Genomic DNA, 22,012 nt, shown 5'->3' with positions numbered 1-22,012 from the left:
AGAGAGAATCAAGAGAAAATGCTCTGCTTCACAAAGAAACATGCTCCATCTTTTAACCAAGAGAACACATCACAGAGAGACATGGTTAGTGAAGCTGAAATTTTTCCATCATAATCTAGTGACTTACAGAACTCTGCCAGAAATATCCAATAAAAATTAATTTTCCATTCCAGGTCCTCAGTTTAATTTGCGAAGGAGCATATTCACTTTTGGCTTAATCTTTATGTCCCTGTTCCACTCTATAAAATACATGTGATTTCATTATTTTTTTGAACAAAACTCCAAAGTTTGTTAAACCCAGGTATTCTGGTAATCTATGCTCTTCCACACAGTCTCTAAATCAACCATTTGACCCATACCTTTGTTTCAAAAAATGCTATGAAACAGTCGTGCTGCTTCATTATAATCTAGCAAGTGTGTATTTGGTTCTGTAGTCACACTTCTCAGCCTAAAAAGCATTCAAACCCTTACACCTTTCAAGAAATGATTCTCACCCCTGAGCAACCCTGAGGTTAGGCTGGGATGCAGCACTTTTCCAAACTGTCACATTATATAACCAGATTCAGTGGATCAGAGGAAAGTCGTGACAAGCAGCTACTGGTAGAAGTCCACCTTAGCCATCCCCTGGGAAAGAACAGAGAGGGGAAAGCCCTTTCCTCTGACCTTTGCCACAAAGACTATGCACATATGGAACAGCTGCTAGGCAAAACACACAGAATGTGACTGAGAACACAACCTGCACATTGCACATCACCCTAACAAATCTATCCTAATGGAATTACTGCCAAATGCCTTTCTGATACTGCATTCCTAGCCCCACCAATCTTAGATATTTAGGTGTTATGGTTCAACTTCAATAGAAAAAGGGGCACAGTCTCTAGCTACATGCAAGTATATTTATTACATTGTGTCAGCTATCATCTTCTCTTCCAATAACTGAAAGAATAAGTAATTCTCTAAGTAACTTTGACATGTAAGACAATAAAATCTGATTAAAAGAAAAACATCATCATATAAAAGTGTATAAAAACAGCTTCTGTTTAAGTAGCTCTCATCACAGATATTTAAACTAGCCAGGGATGGTCTAAGTTCTGAGAATAAAAGTTAACTTGGTTAAAGATTGAAAGTACATTTATTTTTAACTTCAAAAGTTTAAAAACAAAACAAAGCATGAACCCCAAAGAAAATTGTATTTAACAGAACTAACACTCATAAAGAAAAGAAATAACTCCAGTATAAACACTCCACTGTTATAGTCTGCAACCATTTTAGTTTTGCTCTATGTTCTGATGTCATCCAAATGGTTTTTCTATTCTATAGTCACTAGATTATTTTAGCATAGTCTTCTCTACAGAAAAAAAATAAAAGAACAGTAACTGAATTATAAATTATACCATAACACTAGCCACAGAAGAATAAAAAAAGCTTGAAAATATTAAATCAGTGACAGAGGAAGAATAGACTTTCAGCAAACCAAATGTAATGAAAAAGAAAACAAAACAGTCCAGGAAGCACTCAGCAATACCCAAAATGCATATGTCCATATAATATTTTAGACTTCAGCCAAAGTCAATCCCCTTTTTTTATATTAAGACAAATTTTTTCTAATAAAAATACTGATTCAGTAGATATTGGTATTTTCTTTCCATTTCTTGCTGAGGGTCAGCCAAAAGTAAAAATAATTTACCTGCACCAATAGCTTCCAAAGAAGTTTCCTGGACCCATAACCACATACTTACTTGTATTTCCTTTCACTTGACATTTGAAGAACATTTGGAGTAGTCAGTTTTCAGTAATCCAGTGACCAGTGTATTTAGCACCTTACAAGCATACACAAGCTCCTGCCTTCCTCCCTAGACTTGTACCAAGAGACAGGGAAGAAGGGCGAACACCCTCCCTTGAGTGGAGGAATTTGTATTCAAATGGAAAATTACTTAATTTTACTGCATTAGTAGACAGAATGTTCTAGATAAATTGATGCTTTATCTGCAGAGTTCTACTCTGCAAATTCTTCTCTCTGTTTTCTCACACTCTAACTTCAAAGGAGACTTGTTCCCATCTGTTCCCTAGTCCAACCCATGGCCATATACATTTGTGTCAAACTACTTACACCCCTACGGCCTCCTGGGATAGGAAAGAGAGGGAAGCAAATCATAAACACTTGAAGAATAATAGAGTAATTATCCTTGTTATCAGCTTTTGCACAGGGATCACAAAAACAACACTAGTTTCAAGAAAACCCTTTGTTGCTGCTGTGGCTTTAAGCTGAAGTGTGTATTTTACAAACAGATCACAGGAAAAGAACACAACTAACAAACCAACAAAAACATATTGATATCTAAGATACCTAATTTGGCCTTACACAAATAGAGATGTTTTCTTCACATGTTTTGCATGGATTGGTCAATGTCATCACTTTTCCATGACTTTTTTTCCTAATATTTAAAATGAGCTACAGAAGACAGGAATGTTAAAGTCCCTTAATTGAAAAATGAATAATCTAACATGTTTTTATAAAAGACATATGCGTTATTAATAAGGCATTATTGGCCATTTGCTTCCATCAGTGGCATCAAACTTGAATGCATAATCCTGCAGTACATGATATAAGTGACTTGCACTCCATCACTCCCTATTCATACTGGGGCACATATTCCACTGAACCATGCATTTTTCCTCAATTTCAAGCTAAAAAAGCCCCTGAATTACTTACACTAAAGAAAAATAACAATTAACCTGAAGCAGACACTGAGCATGGAAAGTTTTAGCCCAAAATGTTCTTACTTATAACCAACTGAAAAGAGAATTATAGTGGAAAGTGTTAGACTACCTTAACTGTAAGCATTGGTGCCAAATCCACACATAATAAAACAGATTTCACAAGTATCCTAAGCACTGATTAATGCTCTTCAGTCCCAAGATATCTTATACACTTACCACATGGTAGCTTGGAAAGTCTAATCAAGCCTGGCACCAAAATGTTGAATACAGTGCACCCTCTCAGAGTTGCTTTCCCATTTAATGATACTTCTGGAGGCTGTCTTTCTGGTAGTCACAGGAGACTTACCACTATTGTAAAACCCCAGTTTCCATATGATTTCCTTTAACATAACTAAAAAACATGAGTGACAGTGAACATTATTAATACTTTTTATTATTAAAATAGGTAAAATTATACATATCAGTCATCTTTCAAGATGCAGGGGACATTTTTCATCTTCTGGCAGTTATAGCTAACACATTTGAATTTTCCTCACTAAAAAAAAAATTACATAAACTATATCTGATTTCCCTCTCTAAGTCATCCTTCTATGAAACTTCCAAATTGCAACTTTTGCCAATTCAGTTTCTGTTTAATTTGCTAATTTTAAGGCCTCATGTATGTGGTTGTTTTTATTCGTTTCCATACAAAATTTATATAGCACCATGCACCCTGAATTCAGGTTGCCTTTATTTTTATAACATACATATAACATAACATGTTGTCAGAGTACAGAATTGTACATGGAAGATTTTATTCTAAAAAAATTTACCTCACCTCTCACTATGAAGCCGCATGGTTGTATCACACTCACTTTGGCTCTTTTCTGGCTGCTGCTAAGATTCTCCTCTGTATCAACAGTACCAATAATTGCATTTCCTGTTCGTGTGCTGGTGTTGACTGTTTGACAGAAGTACTGAAAGATTCAGCTGCTGCAAAGGACCTTTAACCAGTTTTTTTCTACCAGATGTACCAATGATATGCAAAATTCAACTAACTGTCAAGAACTGAGACCAAGAAGTATACATGTAGAAAACACAAGCCCTGTGGATATAAAACTACATATATCCACTTTTAGCACCTCACTGCTGTATGCATTTCAAAATTAACATTGGGTATTCATATCTACATCACCTTCCTCTTTTGTCTGCTGTTGAACATGGAGTATTTTTATAAATAAATAAAATAAATTAATTAATAAATAAATAAATTAGCAAAAAGGCTAATTTCTCATACTTCCTCCTATCTCTCAAAAATATTAGCAAGTCAATCCATGGTTCATAAAATAAGGCTGAGATTTTCAGTCATCTTCAAAGACATATCCAAAGATACAGTGAAGTAACAGCATACCCAAAGTTTTGACTGTATGGTTAAGAAAGCAATATTTATCTGTTCACTCAAAGATAATCTGCCTAACAGCCAACCATGTTACCAAAAAACTCCGGTTCAAGACTAAAATAAAACTGTGTTCCTCTTTGGAAAGGGGTAGACTTTCTCCATCAACAGCTGGCAGAGAGGCTGTTCTAGTCTCTGTCATTCATTCTCTGCTATGGATTTTGTTCTGCCAAGAAATGTCAGTCCTTCCTTTTCCACAGAAAACATTATTAATGCTGTTTTCTCCAGATGTTTCCTATCTTAGTTAAGCAGTATGGACACATAAGATAAAACCTGAGCAATATATAATTGGAATACCAATCAATACTGAAAACCAAAGTACTTCAGATAGTTGCTACCACTGTTTCACATAATGTATTCTGTTCTGCAAGGCCTCTGGTAGAAAGTGTAGACTAAGATAATAAACACAATACCATACAATACCAATATCATACATTTCTAAAATGATTTTATGGTAAAGGAAATATCCTTCTGATTTCTCCAAATAAAGTGTTAAAGCATACTTTATCATATATTAAATATACCTAATTTAAAACTCAGTGATGCCTCCAAGATACACTCCCAAAATATATGGAACAAAGAATGCTGGACAATTCTAGACAATTAACTAGTCCTGTCTCTTCTATTTACATACAGCTATATCAAAATATCTTTTCCAACTCCAACATTATTAGTATCTTAAAAGTTCTAATGAAGTGGGCTCTTAGAGGGAGAAAATCAACCACACAATTTTATTATTCACATTTGGGGTTTCCTGAGATATTCCTTCTTTGGTATCTAGATTGTTTTTATGCAATTTTCAGCCACAAGGATGGAAGTATTTCACATAAATAATATCAGAGCAGCTGATCATAATAGTAAAAAACTGAGACAGGTCTCATCTAAACTCTTCTTTTAAAGAAAAGAGGAGAGAAGAAAGATACCATTGCTAATCTTTTTTTTATAAATCAGAACTGAGCCACAGAAAGACTAATGTGGCTAATAATATTTTTATGGGGGGTGAGAAATACAATCTTCTTGGCAATGATTACACCAGGAAGTAGTGCAGTGCAATAGGAGCAGATGTATAGAACAAAAGAGTGCTGGCAGCCCAATCTCCGAATGTATTTTTCTGGTAGTAAAACTGTACAGTATATTGCTCAGCAACATTGATATTTTATATAGAATATCAATCTCTGTAGCTACTTAAACTAAGGTGTCAACTATAAACAAATTCTGCAGCTTCTGCTATGCCTGATGCAGAATCTTGTATCTGAAAATAACTCGGTCTGCAAACAGTATCAGGTCTGGGTTTGCATCCAGCCACCCCTCACAGGTTTGCAAAACTCTTTGGATATGCCCCCAGACCAGCATCATTTTCCAGCATCACTTTCCAGCATCACTTGCATAACAATAACTTGCTCTAAAACCAATTTTGTGTGAAGGTTAATATTCAGGGACTCACAAGTGGTTATTAGACTGATGTCATGTATAAGAATCAAATTGCTTTATCCTGTGTCCTGCTACTCCTTTCAATGATGCTGCCCTCTGGGCTACAGCCTCAAGCTTTGGTGCTTTCACAGCTGGAAGGCATAAATTTAATCTTGGATTTAGAATGTGTATCAAAGACAGTGTTGTAAGCAAAATCCTAGACTTTGTTGAAAAATATAGGAAAAAGGGAGGAGAATGTCAAACATTACCCATATCTTTTGTTGTTCATGGAGAAACCTGCTATGCTGAAAAACTTCTGGGTCTGTGATATGGGTCAATCTGTGTGAGCTACGAACACAGGCTTTGAGATTTGGCATGGACAGAAAGTTTTATGTTAGAAAATCTAATTTCAGCACTAGGGTCAAAATGTGCCTCTTAGAGTCTATAGTTCAAAGAGAGCTAGGAAGAATGAGTCTGAAAGTAATTAAAGAAACAAATATTTATTTCTTCATTCTCTACTTCATTTCTGGAAACTTGGAATTTATTCAGAGAGCCCTAAGGTCTTCAAAGACAAAAATTAAGTGCCTAATTAGACATAAAGTAAAACAGCTAATTAGAACTACATGGCACAGAAAGAAAATGAGTTCTTTTTATTATCAAAAGTAGCATTTCACACTGTCCAGACATTTCTTGTCTTTTTACACTAAGATTGTTTTAGTCAACAGATTTTTAGGTAAATGTTTTTGTACAGAGTCCAGCAAAATGGAAATCTAAACTAAATCTAAATTTTGGTTTGCTGTTTCTATGTCCTGTATGAATGTGATTTTGCTATTAATCAGTGTAGACAACATATGCCTCTCTGTCAAATACTTTAGATGTTGTGAAATGCAAAAGGCAGTTTAAGGTCAATGTCTGTCAATTGTATTCCAATTATGCCTCTTTTGGCTTTAAAATCAACCACACTTGTTAACCACAGGGTGCAAAAATTGCACTTGATAAAGTAAATTCCAAGATGACTGAAGATGCAGTTGCTTCTCAGTGGAAAGTTATATAACCCATTTTCAGAATGCTCTTTTTGAAGATAACTCTGTATCCACACTACTGATTTTCTATGAAGCTTATTTCAGTAGACATTCATTCATATAATCTTCAGAAATATGTGACTTCTTGATACTATTAAAACTGTCCCAGTTGCATATTAAGTCATCTGTCAGGATGTTATTAGTTGAAAAATATAAGTGGACTATTCAGTGCCACATTCAATTTTCTGTTTTGAAAGGAAGCACAAAAATGTATCCAGTCTCAACACTTCAAAGGGAAGCCTCCTAAAAAATGCCCCAAAACTGCATTTTGTCCCAACAGTACAGCATGAGCAAGAGTCCAAAACTTGACTCAATTTTCCTGAGGGGACAAGAAGAACAATCAAAGTTCTCTATAGACATAGGACACAAATTATGCAAAATTCCCACCCAGGAGCCACACTAAAAGTATTGACTGGCACAGTGTCCACCAGGGACCACATGCCAACTGGAGCAGGATGCATGCCAGCTATTCAGCTTCCTTTGATGAGCCACCACGTGCCAAGAATTTGGAGTAAGGACAAAATCATGCTTTCTTTTCTCGTATCAGCACTAATTCCAAACAAATACTTTAAGGCAAAAGAGAAGATGAAAAAGGACTTGTGACTGCTCTTATTTTTATACAATTCAAAAGCAACTTTTAAAAATTTAATATATTATTATATCAAAATATAAATACTATAATATAAATAAATATAAAATATATAATATATATAAATAAATATATTACTATGCCATATATATCATGACCTGAGATGAATATTAGATGCATTTTTTCACAAAGAAAAAAGCCCTTCTTTTGTATTGCAAGCTATACTTTGAAATGCTATTTACCAGAAACTTGAAAAATAGATTTTATTATGAAAATGTCAAGAACACAATACCTATTGCCAAACATTCAGCAATCTGCCAATAAAATCTATAACCTTCACCCAATAATTGAGCCAGTATTTCAAAACTAGCCAGAAGAGTAAATTCCTCTTGTTCTGAATTTGAAGTTGACCAAAAACTGTGTCATGTTCTGATGATTAATCTAGAAATACCTAAAATAAATTTAAACAGCATTCCTACCCAACTGTGTTTAAAGAATGTGTTTGCAATGAAGCCAACCCCAGTCCATTTTCAAAGACCTTTAGTACAAGTAGAAATCATCCACCTCTTCACAAACAGCAAGACAAACATTCTGCAAACGTTGCAGGCATTACTGAATTAAAATCAGGTGCAAACTCAAAAAAAGGTAGCAATACACATTTAGTCAAGGTTCATTTCTAAATAATTTAAATATGATCGATTCAGAAAAGAACCTGTCTGGGGAGAAAGCACACACACGAAAGGAGAGTCCTAATTCCAGTTGAATGACTTCTTATTTTTTATTCAGCTGATTGGTTCATAAGAAAGCTATACTAAAATATTCATCACTCTGCATTTGTGAGCTTAGGTAAATTAATTTGTATTTGCTACAGAGTTCCTAGTGGTCTGATATAAATACAACACATAAAGCTGTGCTACAAGGAACACCATTCTCTTCATCTTTGATGGCACATGACAATTCAGAGTCAAATATGGAACCCACAGAAACAATCTTTTAACAATTACTTTGAGCTGCCCTGGGATTTTTCAGACAAAATAATTATGAATCATATGTAACTGCTACATGTGAATGAACTATATGAAAGTATCACAGACCCCAGTAATGCACATTAAAATGAATCCAAGAATCCTCCGAAAACACTCTTTTAGGCACAATTAGGAGGAAAATAAACAAAAACTACTTACATATTTGTCATCTGATCCAGTGGCTACAAAGCGCCCACAGGGAGACACTGCAATTCCACACGGGTAGCAGCGGCTGCTGTGCCCTTCAAAACGACGCTCACACCTACAGAGAAGTTTCAGTGTCATTAACACCAACTAAAAATTGCCTCTTTTACTGACATTTTCATTAAATACTCCTGGTCTCATGTTTTTCTTAGCCTAAAAATTCACTAAGGCAAATCCACAAATTAAGTTTTAAATATATCGGCAGTAGGATTTTTAAAGAACATTAATGACTAAAAATAAAATGAGCAAGCAAAACTGCTCCAGGACAATGACCAAACCCATGCTTTGGCCTTTTTTTTAGTTAACAAGGATAGAAACACCATTAATAATTAGAAATGAGGAGTTGTGATGCCTATCACAGCTAAAGGGAAGGTGCTGTGAAAGTCTGCTGCACAAAGATTTATTAATCTCCCTCAAGTTACTTATATCAAATGAAGATGCAGTATGTGGAATCATAACATAAATAATTATTGCTTGCTTTTCTCACACCCAAATCTGACTATTTACCTTGGTTGCCTATTCACATTTCTACTCCATACATTAATTTGTTGTATATGGTAAGTCAAAAAAGACAATATCCAAATGATATTCCAAAGTGAAAAATATCTCTCTCTCTCTGTGTCTCTCTCTCCCTCTCTCTCTCTCTCTCTTCTATAACTGTAAATAACTTCTTACCTATCTGTGTTAAAATAGTCTAAAGGAAGGAATGAATTTAAAATTAACGCAAGGAATTAACTTCCTACTTTTCATGTTAATATTGCAAGAAGCATTGTAGAGTAAGTTTTAAACAGCTGAGCAAATGTGGGCCATTTAAAAATAATAATGTTTTTAATGAGATGAAGATTAATATCCACCTAAAAAAGCATCACATGGCTGTAAAGAACCATGATAGCTTTGCAGTCACCACAAAACTAATGTTATAAAAATATTATTTAGAGTTTCCTCAATATTAAATGACATTTTAATTCAAGTTTCAACATCATTCAGAGCTGTCATTTACATGTGTATACCTAATTTCAGAAGTTTATTTTTATAATTTTGAGGTATTTTAAATCAGACTTAAAATAACCTAAATTATTCTTTTGTCTTTATTATGAATGCTGCCAACCTACCCTTCTTACAAAACAAATTCAGATACTTCACCATAATGCAGATGTCATATATTCTTTTTTTTTTTTTTAATGTATGCTAGGTCCAGGAACAAATTTGAGACAGTAAAATCTCCTGCCAATTCCTGTGATATACACTTTTTCCTGGCCAGTGAAATCACAGAAGCTATGTAAATTCAATCGACTGAACCTATGTGCAGAAAGCTCTAAATTTTTATACCATATTGTTCTGTTGTAGACATGCATGTATGTGCAAGGATGCACTGAATGCCAAGTTGGTTTTATTCACTCAGGTGAAACAGACATATTTAAATAAAAACATTACTTTGTGACTGATCTAACTGAATCACTTATTAAAGCTTAAGAGACTTTTTGAAAGCATGAAAATACATCATTTTTATAGAGCCTAACTCTGAACTTTACTGTATTCTATATAATAAAACTACTGATATTAACAGGCATTTTGAGCATACAGTAATGAGACACTTCACCTCAGAGAAGTTCTATCCTAAAACTGCTAAAATAACCTAACTGAAGAGAACACTACAGTCCAAGAAAAGCAACTTTTGAAGACAGTCAGTTACTGTGACTAAGGTGTAGAAACATTTCTCAACTTCAGGATTTTTTTTGCATGAATATTCACAGACTTTCAGTAGCCAATGGCCACATTTGATCTACTGAATAATCTGCCTCTGTTCAAGTTTCCTATTGACAGCAAAGGAGAATGCTAGCTACTTCACCCTCCTCAGCATCCTCCTCCTCAATTAAGCTTCCACAGAACAACTAAGCCTCGAGTGCCAGTTGCACTGTTTGCAAATTCCAGGGAGTTTTGTTTTTTTCAAGTACCCTTACATAGAGAATTTAAGGAAAAAATTAGTTTTAATCCTATACTTGTGAGATACATAAGCATCATGTGAAATAAATTTCTCTGTGTGAAAAATAAATGAAATTTATATCCACTGTCCCTTCTGAAGGTATCTTCAGGTTCACCATTCTTTCTTAAGTAGAGCACTTATCATTAGGACTACTTCTAAATGTTTAAAACCTCATTGTCAGGGTCTGTAAAAGATAATTTCCTCAATGGGGTATTCTTCACAGAAGACTCTCCTAATCAAGCACTGCAAAAACTTCCTTTCAAAAGAAACTCCTCTGTATTTGTGACCAACAACTCGAATATTTCACCCATAAATGCATACAGAAGGACAGGATTCCAAGGTTTTCACTGATCTTTTCTCTGCTATATCACAGCAGTATAAAGCAATGTCTCAGTCATAGGATGGTGCCCTTTTCCTTGTGCTAGTGCAGCCACACTAATAACCAATACCCTGGATTCTATTTTCTTCATAGATTTCTTGTTCAACTTTTCCATTATGTCAGGATATATGTTCCATTACAAGTTCATCTACTTTTCCAGCCTCTCAAAATCCAGCTTTTAAAAGACATTTAAAAAAACCACATTCCAATTAAACTTTACACAGAATTAAGCAGAAATTTTGTTACTCAATCTATCAAATCCAGATACTACAGGTAACACAACAATGAGGAAAAGTGGGCAAAAAAGTCATAGAATCATTAGATAGATACTATGTGTATGATTTTAGCTTATTTTAGGGATTGTCTTTTTTCAGGCATTTTTTTCATTCTATTTTTTTAAGTAGCTACAGGTGGTGATCCAAATTATTTTGGATATTGCAGGCTTTATGTGGCCAGCTGGCATGATCTTCAGCCTCCTAAGAATGCTTTTCTGCTCAGACCTTTTCAGGGGTTACCATGACAAACATCTGGTAATTGCATGGGACAGCCAAGTTTTCCCTATGGTCTGCATTGTACATCTTTTAGTGTACATTCCAAAATATGTATCTTTTTATGTTGCAAAAAATCTTGAATAATATTAGAAAAAAATATACTATTTTTTTCCGTGTTTGGAACAGAAAAATACTGGAATGTGTGTCTCTTTATAAATAAGAGAATATTCTCACAAAGAAATCTATTTCATTCTGCTTGATGCATTTAAAAAAAAATTGCAAATAAAAGTGTGGTTGTTTTTTTTTAAACCACTTTCATTTGTATTCTGTTACTTTGTGCCAGTGCTCTGGTATTTCTGCACAGACTCTACAGTACCAGTAGATCTACTAAGGCTCTGCAAAATGTGAATACAACTTGACAGTAGTGGTAGCTACCTTAGATGTACTATACACATGGGTTTCATTTCATTGAAACACCAAATCCTTCAGATAGGAGCTCCCAATATTTTCACCATAGGATTCAGCAGGGAGCATATCCCTCTGTTACCTCCAGTACCAAACTTGGAGCAACTCCAGACACTCTTTTTTCTCTCAGAATCTGATAACTGGACTCAAAATCTCCAAGGGAAGGGAAAAAAAAAAAAAAAAGGAAAAAAAAAAAAAAGAAAAAACATGGCCAAGATGGGATCCTTATGTTCACAAGAAACCAAGAAGTAATCAAATTCTGAGTAGCTGTATATTTATATCTTACTTAGGATGATGTCAAGCAGCTAGTTCACAGTAAAGATGCAAACTGAAATGTATCTCAAAACTCAAACTGCAAGTCTGACCCTAAGGTCTCAAAGGGCAATTGTGAGAAAATGTATGAGATAAGTTCCCTGCAGGTGTGGGAATTCTGCTAAAATATGTTGCCAGAGGAGCTTAGGATCTAGTTGCACAGCATCATAACATTATTTGGAGATTTTGCCTTAATGCCTAATACTATCTTTATACAATTGGCAAATTCTTTCAGGGGCTGAAAGAAGGTGAAACTGATTTTTTCTGGGATCATACCTCAGAGCATTATTGTGTAGCTGAGTATTCGGCTGAAGCAATTCAGTATATACAAGTAGTTCAATATTCCTCAAGTCTTCACTGTGGTCTGATAAGCCCCACTGCCTTTTTTTTTGTATTTTTCAGGAGATGAAAAATGGTTATTTCAGCAGCAAACAGCATAGCTCAACAGTTGAACTGCGTTTTCTCAGCTGGACAGAGTGTGAGTCAGAGACAGGCAGCTCCTGCCACCATAGGTGTTAGTGTGTTGGGTGTTGGGAGCTCCTCCTAACACCTTGGCCCTGCTAATCTTATTACCTGGAACAGTAATCTAGCACCTACCACATCTACCTCCTCACTCTATCATAGCAGCATCCCAGAATTCCAAATTGCCTGTACTAACTCTATCCTGCTTTCTCCATTTCTGGGTAGGTAATAAGCACAACACATCTGACAGCATGTCCCTTTCCTGCTTTCTAAATTAATTTTCAATTTCAGCTACTATTGTACATCTTTCTCTCTCAGTCAGTATCACATCAGCTCCCCCGGCAAGTTTCCCATACCTTGGCACCTTTTCTGTAGCAAGTAAAGAAAAAATGCTAATTTCACAGAATCACAAGGTGACATCATGGTTGAGGTTGTTAGGCAGCTCTGGAGGTCAGATCATCCAACCTCACTTCTCACACAGAGCCAGTGTGGGTTCACCAGTGCTGAACAGAGGGGAGGCATCACCTCCCACAGCCTGCTGGCAACACTCTTCCTGATACAGCCCAGGACATCATAAGCCTTCTTCTGCCTCAAGGGCACGTTTCTGGCTCATGTTCATCTTGGTGTCCTTTTCTGCAAAGCTATTTTCCACCTAGTTGCCCCCCTCAGCATACATTGTTGCCTGGGGGTTGCATTTGGTGCCAAGAGGACTTTGCACTTCCCCTTGCTGAACCTCATAAGGCTTCTGTCAGCTCATTTCTACAGATTTCTTCAGCCTGAAGCAAGGAGCACAGAGTGCATGGATGGGATTCCAAGGCTGGCCAGAGCAATTAAGGCCAGTGGTGCAGTGAGGGTCCTCACAATGCAGCCTGTAACTTGAGTCAAGATGCATCTGAAAATTTGAGGTCAAGGCAGGTCACACAATTACTGACACAAAGCAGGATGAAGCTTTATTGCATTGCATCTTTAGCCATAATTTACTGATGAGAAAGGAAGGTGCACATAAATCCTTAAAAGCTTTACAAGGGATCTGAAATCTGCCTTGGGGAAGAAAATTTTACACTACTCCACATTCTAAAACTTCTCGTGAAGAAATGGACTCCTTGGAACAAACCATGCAAGAGAAATGGAGAAAAATGGATAAACAATTTTTCTCATTATCAGCCAGACATGAAGATATCTGTATTCATGTAACTTTACTAGTGAATGTGAGCTGGTGCTAAGTACTTAGTCAATTTTCTAAATGCATTTAACAAAGTGAGGAATGCAACACTATGAATTTATAGTTTCTTCATAACAGAATGAAAGAAATCTCCTTTCTTCTGGACATTTAAAACACAGAATTATCTAATCTACAAGTGGGAGAAAGTGAGAAATTGAAAGTATCCAGATCAGTAAAGTAGAATTAAAAACTGTCATAAGAAATTTAAGTGATTTATGAACATATTAAAGCATATTTAGCCTAGTCTGATACTTCCTGTTGTTATGTTACTTTGTAAGGGAATTGAATGTTCATTAATTCCTAAGTTTCTATATTGTTTCTGTGCATTGGTTTTACAGCACTGGGATGCCAAAGTACATCTCACTGGCCTTTGTGTTCATGACGACAGCCACTAAAGACAGGTATGATTGGCAGACAAGGAGGATTAGTGTATTGGAATTTTCTGATATATCCGGCCTCTGTGGTCTAAAGGACTCAGCAATTTGTGCCATTCCAATCCAGACTTTTCTGAGATATTAAATTTAATTGGTGGAGACAACAGGTACAGCTGAGTATAAATCAATGCTAGATTCCTGACTTCAGAAAGAGTAGCAATGTCTCCAAAATACATTCAATACACACAGCAGTATGAGGAAGAATGGTAAAGTTTCTTGTGTCTTACAGACAAGTGAGTCTACAAGGTTTCATCACAAAGAACACTTCAACTCCTTCAAAAATGTAAGAATGTATTAACTTTTTGTACCTCCTGATCATTAAAGGCTTTTCTGAGTGTTTTTTGGAGAATCCTGAACCTGGTGACTATAATGTTCTTCTCATTCAGGGTTCCACAGCATCTCAGTCTAATTCTTGTGTTCACTGCTTTCACCTCGGACACAAGAGAAAGTAATTTGGCTTGTTCTCTGTGTAGTCATTCTTTTAGACAATATAGACTTAAATTGCTCTTCAAAATGTCTTGGAAGTTGGTCAAAGGTGATTATCTTACTCTAAAGCATGTATTCATAAGGTCTCATAGTTCATTATCCTAAGCTGGAAGAAGAGTAGCCATAGTTTTCTTCTTCCAAGAAAAACTATTTTCCTTCCTTCTTTATTTCTAAGTCTGTTTTGTAGATCATCTGGAGCTTTTCTTAGCTTTAGTTATAAATTAGGAGAATGCAGGAGAAGTATAAAAATATTCAAAATCTTCAGATGAAACTTTACAAATCCACGCATTTCAAAGCAAATGGAGAGGAGTCTGAGTAAGTCCAAAAGCCACTAGCAGTGTCCAAGATTCTCTCATTTATTGGCAAGATGACCTGGCACTGTGAGGTTGGCTGACAACATCAGAAAGTTAAAATGTCTTCTCTTGTACCACCTTCAGAGGAAGCCATGAGACTTTCTGGCACTCTCTGAAGGAATCTTGGAATGCCTCCAGACCATCAATAGTGAAAGAGACAGACAAGTTCACAGCTTTATCCAGAAAAGATGTTGAAAATTGAAGTTGTAAAATAATTTCACCAAACTCAAGAACATAAGAAAAGTTAAATGAATTTTCACTGGGAAAAAATTGTAATTTGATAACACAGGTTGGATAGCTTAATTCTTGTAGAACTCAGAGCAAAATATCAATATATTCAAAATTTCTAAAGCTGTAGGCCAGGTTAACCTGTTTGAAGATTTAATTTACACAGATGAAAAAAGAACCTGTGCATCTTGCTATTATTCCTCAATCAATTGTGAGAAAAGGAATGCATGTCATATGAAAAGGAACCATCATCAAAGAAACTGAATAAAAAACCCCCTAAGAGTCCCAGGAAATTGTGCAGCTATTCTGCAAATTATTTCCTATGCTTTCAACAGCAGCTTTGAAGAGCACTGCATTGGAGGGATTTTTTTCCCTTATTTAATCAAAATTTTGTACTTTACGGAATTTTTAAATAAAGTAGCAATGCATAGATTCTCAAGGGCAACAAACACATTAAAGAAAAGCAAAACAATTTTCACTGTGGACATCTAGAGAAAATATTTAGAACAAAATCAACAAACAATAAAGTGGAGATATTGCAGTTAGTGTTACTATCCACAACACTGCAAACAGTAAAATGAGAAGGTGGACTTACCTTTGCTATATTTCAAGAATACTGGACAAAGATTTCACTAAACAAAACCTATTCTGGCAAACCCAAAGCAGAAACAAAGACAGGTCATTCCAGAGGGACTGGAAACAGTTGTTGATGCATCAACTTTACAAATCAACAACTTTAAGAGATTAAAGGTACTGGCCTACCATAAGGTTGTTTAGGAACTAATCTCTCCTGTAAGTACTCAACAGTGCAAGGGATGGGCTGGATTTGATTGGACAAGACCTATGAACAAAAAAAATAAGCAAAAGTGTTCAGTCTGTGTAACTATAGCAGACCTAACACTTCAGCAGAGACTTGTTCCAAGTTCAAACAGAGCTTTCCAAACTTAGACATTTTAAATTTATTTATGTGAAAAACACCTGGTGAACACATAGGAAAAAATGAACAGTTTTACTCCTTTTGAGAACTCAGGAACAGATTTTAAAATACAGAAGACTCAGTCTCCGGTCTGAGCAATGGCAGAAAATTTCATTTTAAAAAATGTGATTTGTTTTTCTTTTTTTCCTTGAAAATTGCTAGCCAGTGAAAAACAATTATTTACTTTTTTTTATTTCTTCTCCACAAGAGTTAATACTACTGATCACTGTGTAATGTGTAACAAATACACATATATATAGTACCTCACAAGCACCCTTAAAATATCTCTCATTAAGGACTTGAACTACTTTTTTGAAGCTTGGCTAATAGAACACAGTGGACACTAGAATACACTGACCTAGCCAAATTAAATATACAGCAAGACCATACATAAATTAGTTCCTTCTTCTCAAGACACATTCATTTAATTCATTGCCCAGAGTGTACACTTTAACTATTTTACCATTCATGGACTTTACTTATATTAGTATTTAGAAACAAAGAGACAGATAAGTGATCTGTGAAAAGCTTTCTACTTTTTCATTACTCTTCAGCAACACAGTATGAGCAGCTTATTAGAAAAACATAAGAAGGTAACATATTCCAACCCCAGCAGTCTCTGGTTTCATTACTTTCTGGCATTGAGTGAAGGTAATACAGCAATGATTTTGTAAAAAGAACACATATGCCCCCTATAGATGTAATGTATTCTTACCACAGAAAGATGGAAATAAATGAAAGGCTCATTAAGCATTGTCCAAATAGAAAATTCAATACTAGAAAAATTATATGACATCTTTCCATAGATACGTTTACATACACAGAAAGCAAATAGGAAATTATTCTTTAAAGCTTAAACATCCTCCTGCCCAAATCCCTTTTCTTTTAAACATAATTATTTTGGCCTGCACAAGAGAACTTGCCCCAGGTATTACTTTTCCTAAGCAATGCTCTCTCATTGATGTTTTATTCCTTTGTCCCAAGGCTTTCCCAACACTGAAAGGTATTTAGACACAGTGTAGCATTTAATTCTGAGTTCATGGTAATGTATCATGCAAACTTACAGCACTACATATATGGTTTATAAAAATGTTGTTGCAATTGGCTTATATTTTTTAAAAGATAGATCACAGATTTTACTACTTCTAACAGTAATGGCATGCTGTTTTGGAAATACCATTAGCATTCAGTTCAGTGCACTATTATACATATACTATTAGATCTACAGAGGTGGGTAAACATAGGTGATAAATCTTAAATATTTAATGGCTTCCATGTAACTAACTATTATTGAGGAATGAGCACTTTGTTTGGTCTCTAAAAACTAGTAAACTTCAATTAGCCTGTAGTTAGATTCCACATCTAAATTTCTACTGGTACATGGGAGCAAGTATGACAATTCTGAATAAAGCATGGCTTTTTACTCCAAGGTACCTAATTCATTCTTACCTCAGTGTTCTTAAATCCCACAGTTTGATGCCATCACCTGCAGCTGTGGTCAGGAAAAGGTTGTAAGCTTCAGGTTGCTGAGTGCTGAAGGACGAACCCTATAAAACAATAAATCAGTTTTATGGTATTAATTATTTATAGAATACCTTGAGATGGAAGAGATCCATAGGAATCATTGAGTCCAACTAACTCCCTAGTCCTTGCACAATTATGCCATATGATTAAGAGCATTGTCCAGATGCATCTTGAGTTCTGACAAGCTTGGTGCTGAGACCACTTCCCTGGGGAATCTGGTCCAGTGACCAACCACCCTCTAAGTGGAGAATTTAGTCCAGCTAAGAAATAATCTGTAAATATTTGTTATGTTATGTGAAAAAAAGCTTGTCTGCATACACAGAGGAGCAAAGAGGAAAGAGTGCATGTGGAGGAAGTCCCATAACCAGTCAGAGAAATGGAGCATGGCCTTGACTCCTCTCAGTGCTGTCCCAGGACAGCCACGAGCCCTTTGGTCCAGGGGTGACACCCACCAGGATGGTCAGTGAGACAGGCTTTCTGGGGCATCTCACAGACTGATAGGGATTACTAAATCCAGGTATGGGTATGGGATCCATCACGTGAAGCAGAGGAAGATCTTTTTGTGATTGCACAAGACATTGCAGGATGTTCAGGGAAAATAAGGAAATAAGGGCAGTGAAAGAGAGGGAACAAAGGTTAGTTCTACAATTAATTATAAGACATAGTTAGCCCTGGGCTAAGTGTCCAATATCCATTGACTTCAGTAGCAATTGCATTCATTCACCACATAACTAATTTTGGCCTCATACTTTTAAATAATTAAATCCAGTATAAAACCTCTGATATTTTAACATCCACATTGGCAAATCCCAGCCTTTTTGCTGGATAAAAACTTCTTTCTCCATGGAAGCAAATTGAAAAGCTAAAACACTTTCTTTCCTTTCCTTACCATTCACTTTCTTGATTTGGCTGAGTACATCACAGAAACCTCAAGGTTATTTCCTGCAATCAGTATTTGACTGCCAGGAATCTTCTATTCATTATGAAAGCTGGTACATAGTTTGCTCTAAGAAATAGATTAAAATGTAGTGTGCACCACATTTCCCAACAAAGTCTACACATTCTCACATTAACTCTGTATAACTATAAAGAAAAGAGTCACACAAAAGACAAAAACAGTAGTAGCCCAAAGGACAATATTCATTAAAAGTTACAGAGCACCCTTTTTTGTGCTTTTAAAATATTTGATTGCCATCCTTTGCTTCAATCACCACTGGTCACAGTATCCAAAATAAACAGTTCTACAGACACATAGACATTTACTTTGTGCATTACTCCTCTACTATAGAATACACAGAATAGAGTAAAAAGCTAAAGGTGAGAAGTGCAATCCATTTGTTCCTTCTCTGCCCTGAAACTTTGTCAGCAAGACACTTTATAAATACATATACTTGAATCTTTAAACTACATTTGCTACTGAATATTGATATAGAAGATGAGAAAATATATGCCAGTTGGGATAATATGCAAGCTGAGTTTTATTTATCACTTTGTGTTCATAAATTTATAATAATCTACTATTTATGAGAATCTGATGGAAAAAGTAGCATATTCCCACACACTCTTGAAACTGTCTTTTCATTCTGATAGACAGATCCCTTTTTTTTGCCCCATCAGCCTCCTCATCCACCACAGTAATCCCTTCTCAGCTTCTCTCTAGATTAACTACATCGCAACCTTCACATAAAATTTGGCCTCAGGGAGGATATGGTTCTACAGAATCCCTCTTTCCTTCACTAAATCCATATGAGCAGCACTTATGTCATACAAGGAGTGCAGCTGGCTTATGGTTCAACAGACAAATCAGAAAGCACTGCATATCCTCTGGTGACCTTAGACTTTGGCCAACATTGAATTTGGATAGGAAAAATTTAACTGGCTGAAACTTCGGAGTTACCCATTAGGTTTTTCAGTCTTCACATCAAGTAGACTTCCTAACCAATGGACCAATGAATTTTGAAACAAAAGGGTCTGAACAGAAAACTGAAATTTTTGCTGTTTCTGTGAAAATGAGTGTACTCTATAACTGTGTGAGCAGAACATAATACCATCCAAATATTTGTGGTTCACAATGACAGATTTCTGTTCAAGGAATATGCTGGGCAGCATTAAAAATGTATTATTAACATCAAAGTCTGAATCTTTGTGGTCTGATCTCAAATTGCCATCTATTTCAGTATCTCAGATGTTCCTAAACTCTAATACAGGAAGATGATTTTGATATTTCAATCAAATCACTTTGCTATGTCTCTTAAAATTTAGTATAAAAAGCAATGGACTGTTCTAATAAGCTCAATCAACACACTGCAGGCTGAAATGAATTTCACACCCTGGCAAATGCAAACAATCTCTAGAACAGACCAAAAGAACAATTTAAAATCAAAGTAATTACATGGCAAATTATATATACTTGCTTACAGCTGTTTCTGTCTAAAATCAAAAATAAGCGAATGTCATGTTGATCATCTAGGTTTCCAGGATACCCTATGTATTTTATAATTTGATAACAGGTTTCTCCCACATTTAATCAGAACATACTTTCCCTATTGTCTCCCAAGACCGTCAAAGTAGATTTTTCTTTTCCATTCATTTAAAGAGTAAATTTTATTATTGTGCCCATTTACGATTGTCCAGGTGGAATCATAAAACAGTCTTAGAACATGAGAACTGATTTACACAAATCTAAACTAGAAATGCACTTCAAGTATTTATTATATATACTGCAATCACAAATTAGTATTTAGTGCACACAATGAGCCTAGGAATAGCCCAAAGGAAAGCCGTCATAAATTTTGGGGTGTAGGCACTGGATCTTCAGCATGAACTGTTTCTCTCCACAGATTTGTTTCCACTGAATTATGTCTCATCACTAGAAAACCTTAGATTCCAATATATTTCATACTTTAAACGGGATGTAGCTTGCACACAGCATTCTGCGTATTTTTATAAGTCTATAAAATATTTTAGCATATCATCCCAAAGAAAATGTGGAGTTATATTTGCTCTAATAACTTTGAACTGTCCAATGTAATAAAAGAGTTGAAGTGTAATTCTCCTATTGACTTATCTAAAGTATTAGCTTTATATAAGTAAAAAAAAACAGAGAACCTTGATGCATAATTGTCCCCCCAAATGGTCAGTTTTCTTTGCTACACCACATACATCTAGTTTTTTTTCCCCAAGTGAGTACTTGCCCACAACTTTAAAGTTTTTCTTGATTATATAACCTGAACACTAAGCTGACCCAGCAAAATGAAAAGCCAAAACTTTAAGCCTATATGTGTTACAAAAAGTACTGAAATAGTTAGCACAATTTTAAGTGTTTTACCAGATCACATCTATAAGGAAAACCCACAAAGAGTTCTACAACAGTAATAACAAGGAACTGTTTTAAACCCACAGAAGCAAGGACTTTCCAACTGGGAATGAAGCACCACATTCAACCAGACCTAACACAGCAGGCATTCCAGAACATATGGTACCATAAAAACTACAGACACTCAAATCAGTCTTCAAGGAAAAAAGAAGAGCAAGGATAAGGGGGTTTAAGTCATCTATTCTATTGTAGCACCGAGAAATTTTTATTTTGGTTGCTGTTTCCAAAGTTTCAGAATAAATCATACAGTATCAGATTGAGCTTCAGAAGAGAACACTTAACATAAGGAAAAATTCCTGTTGAACTACTGTATTACAGTCTAGCACAAGTAAGACAAAAGATAATAAACACTTCTCTAATAGCAAGATCATTCAATCAGTCTCACTGCTCCCTACTTAACACTAGAGAACAAATGAAATTTGTATGGACCTATCACACAGACTCATGTTCTTGCCCAACCTATAAAAACTTATTGATTGCTATCAATTCTACTTTTAGCCTCTGATTTCTTCGTTAATGATGTTGTAGTGGCACTACAAATAAAATTCAATAAAGTATATACCTTATTTTGGCAGATCTGATGGACTGGTCTAACATGAGCTTCCTGTATCACTGCTGTGCTGCACCCTGCATTGAGGTCAAAAACTTCCAATGCTCGGTTGCTGCCAGCTGTAAGTACAATATCTGTAGAGTTCTCTGTGTTAAAGTTAAACTTATCTAAAGGAACAAAAGCATATAGACAGATAAAAATACAGATAAATAAATACACATATAAACTCTGTTGTATTTATTGCTCTTTGAGGAATACCAAAAATCTTACAGCACTACAAATTTATGTCTAACAATGAAGATCA

At 35.5% G+C, this 22,012-nt stretch overlaps 1 protein-coding gene across 1 annotated transcript in view; it reads right to left on the bottom strand.

The window, feature by feature from the left end:
- Positions 1–22,012, bottom strand: part of WDR27 (WD repeat domain 27) — an 85,670-nt gene that overhangs the window by 39,233 nt on the left and 24,425 nt on the right. Inside the window, exons 20-22 of the mRNA XM_056488309.1 lie at positions 21,721–21,842; positions 17,708–17,805; positions 8,422–8,524 (exon numbers count right to left, since the gene is read on the bottom strand). Coding sequence (XP_056344284.1) covers positions 8,422–8,524; positions 17,708–17,805; positions 21,721–21,842 — 323 coding nt within the window. The remainder of the gene's footprint in view (positions 1–8,421; positions 8,525–17,707; positions 17,806–21,720; positions 21,843–22,012) is intronic.

The sequence above is a fragment of the Oenanthe melanoleuca genome, chromosome 3 (genome assembly GCF_029582105.1).
Source record: "Oenanthe melanoleuca isolate GR-GAL-2019-014 chromosome 3, OMel1.0, whole genome shotgun sequence".
Taxonomy (NCBI): Eukaryota; Metazoa; Chordata; class Aves; order Passeriformes; family Muscicapidae; genus Oenanthe; species Oenanthe melanoleuca.
This window is presented reverse-complemented; position numbering and strand designations above follow the sequence as displayed.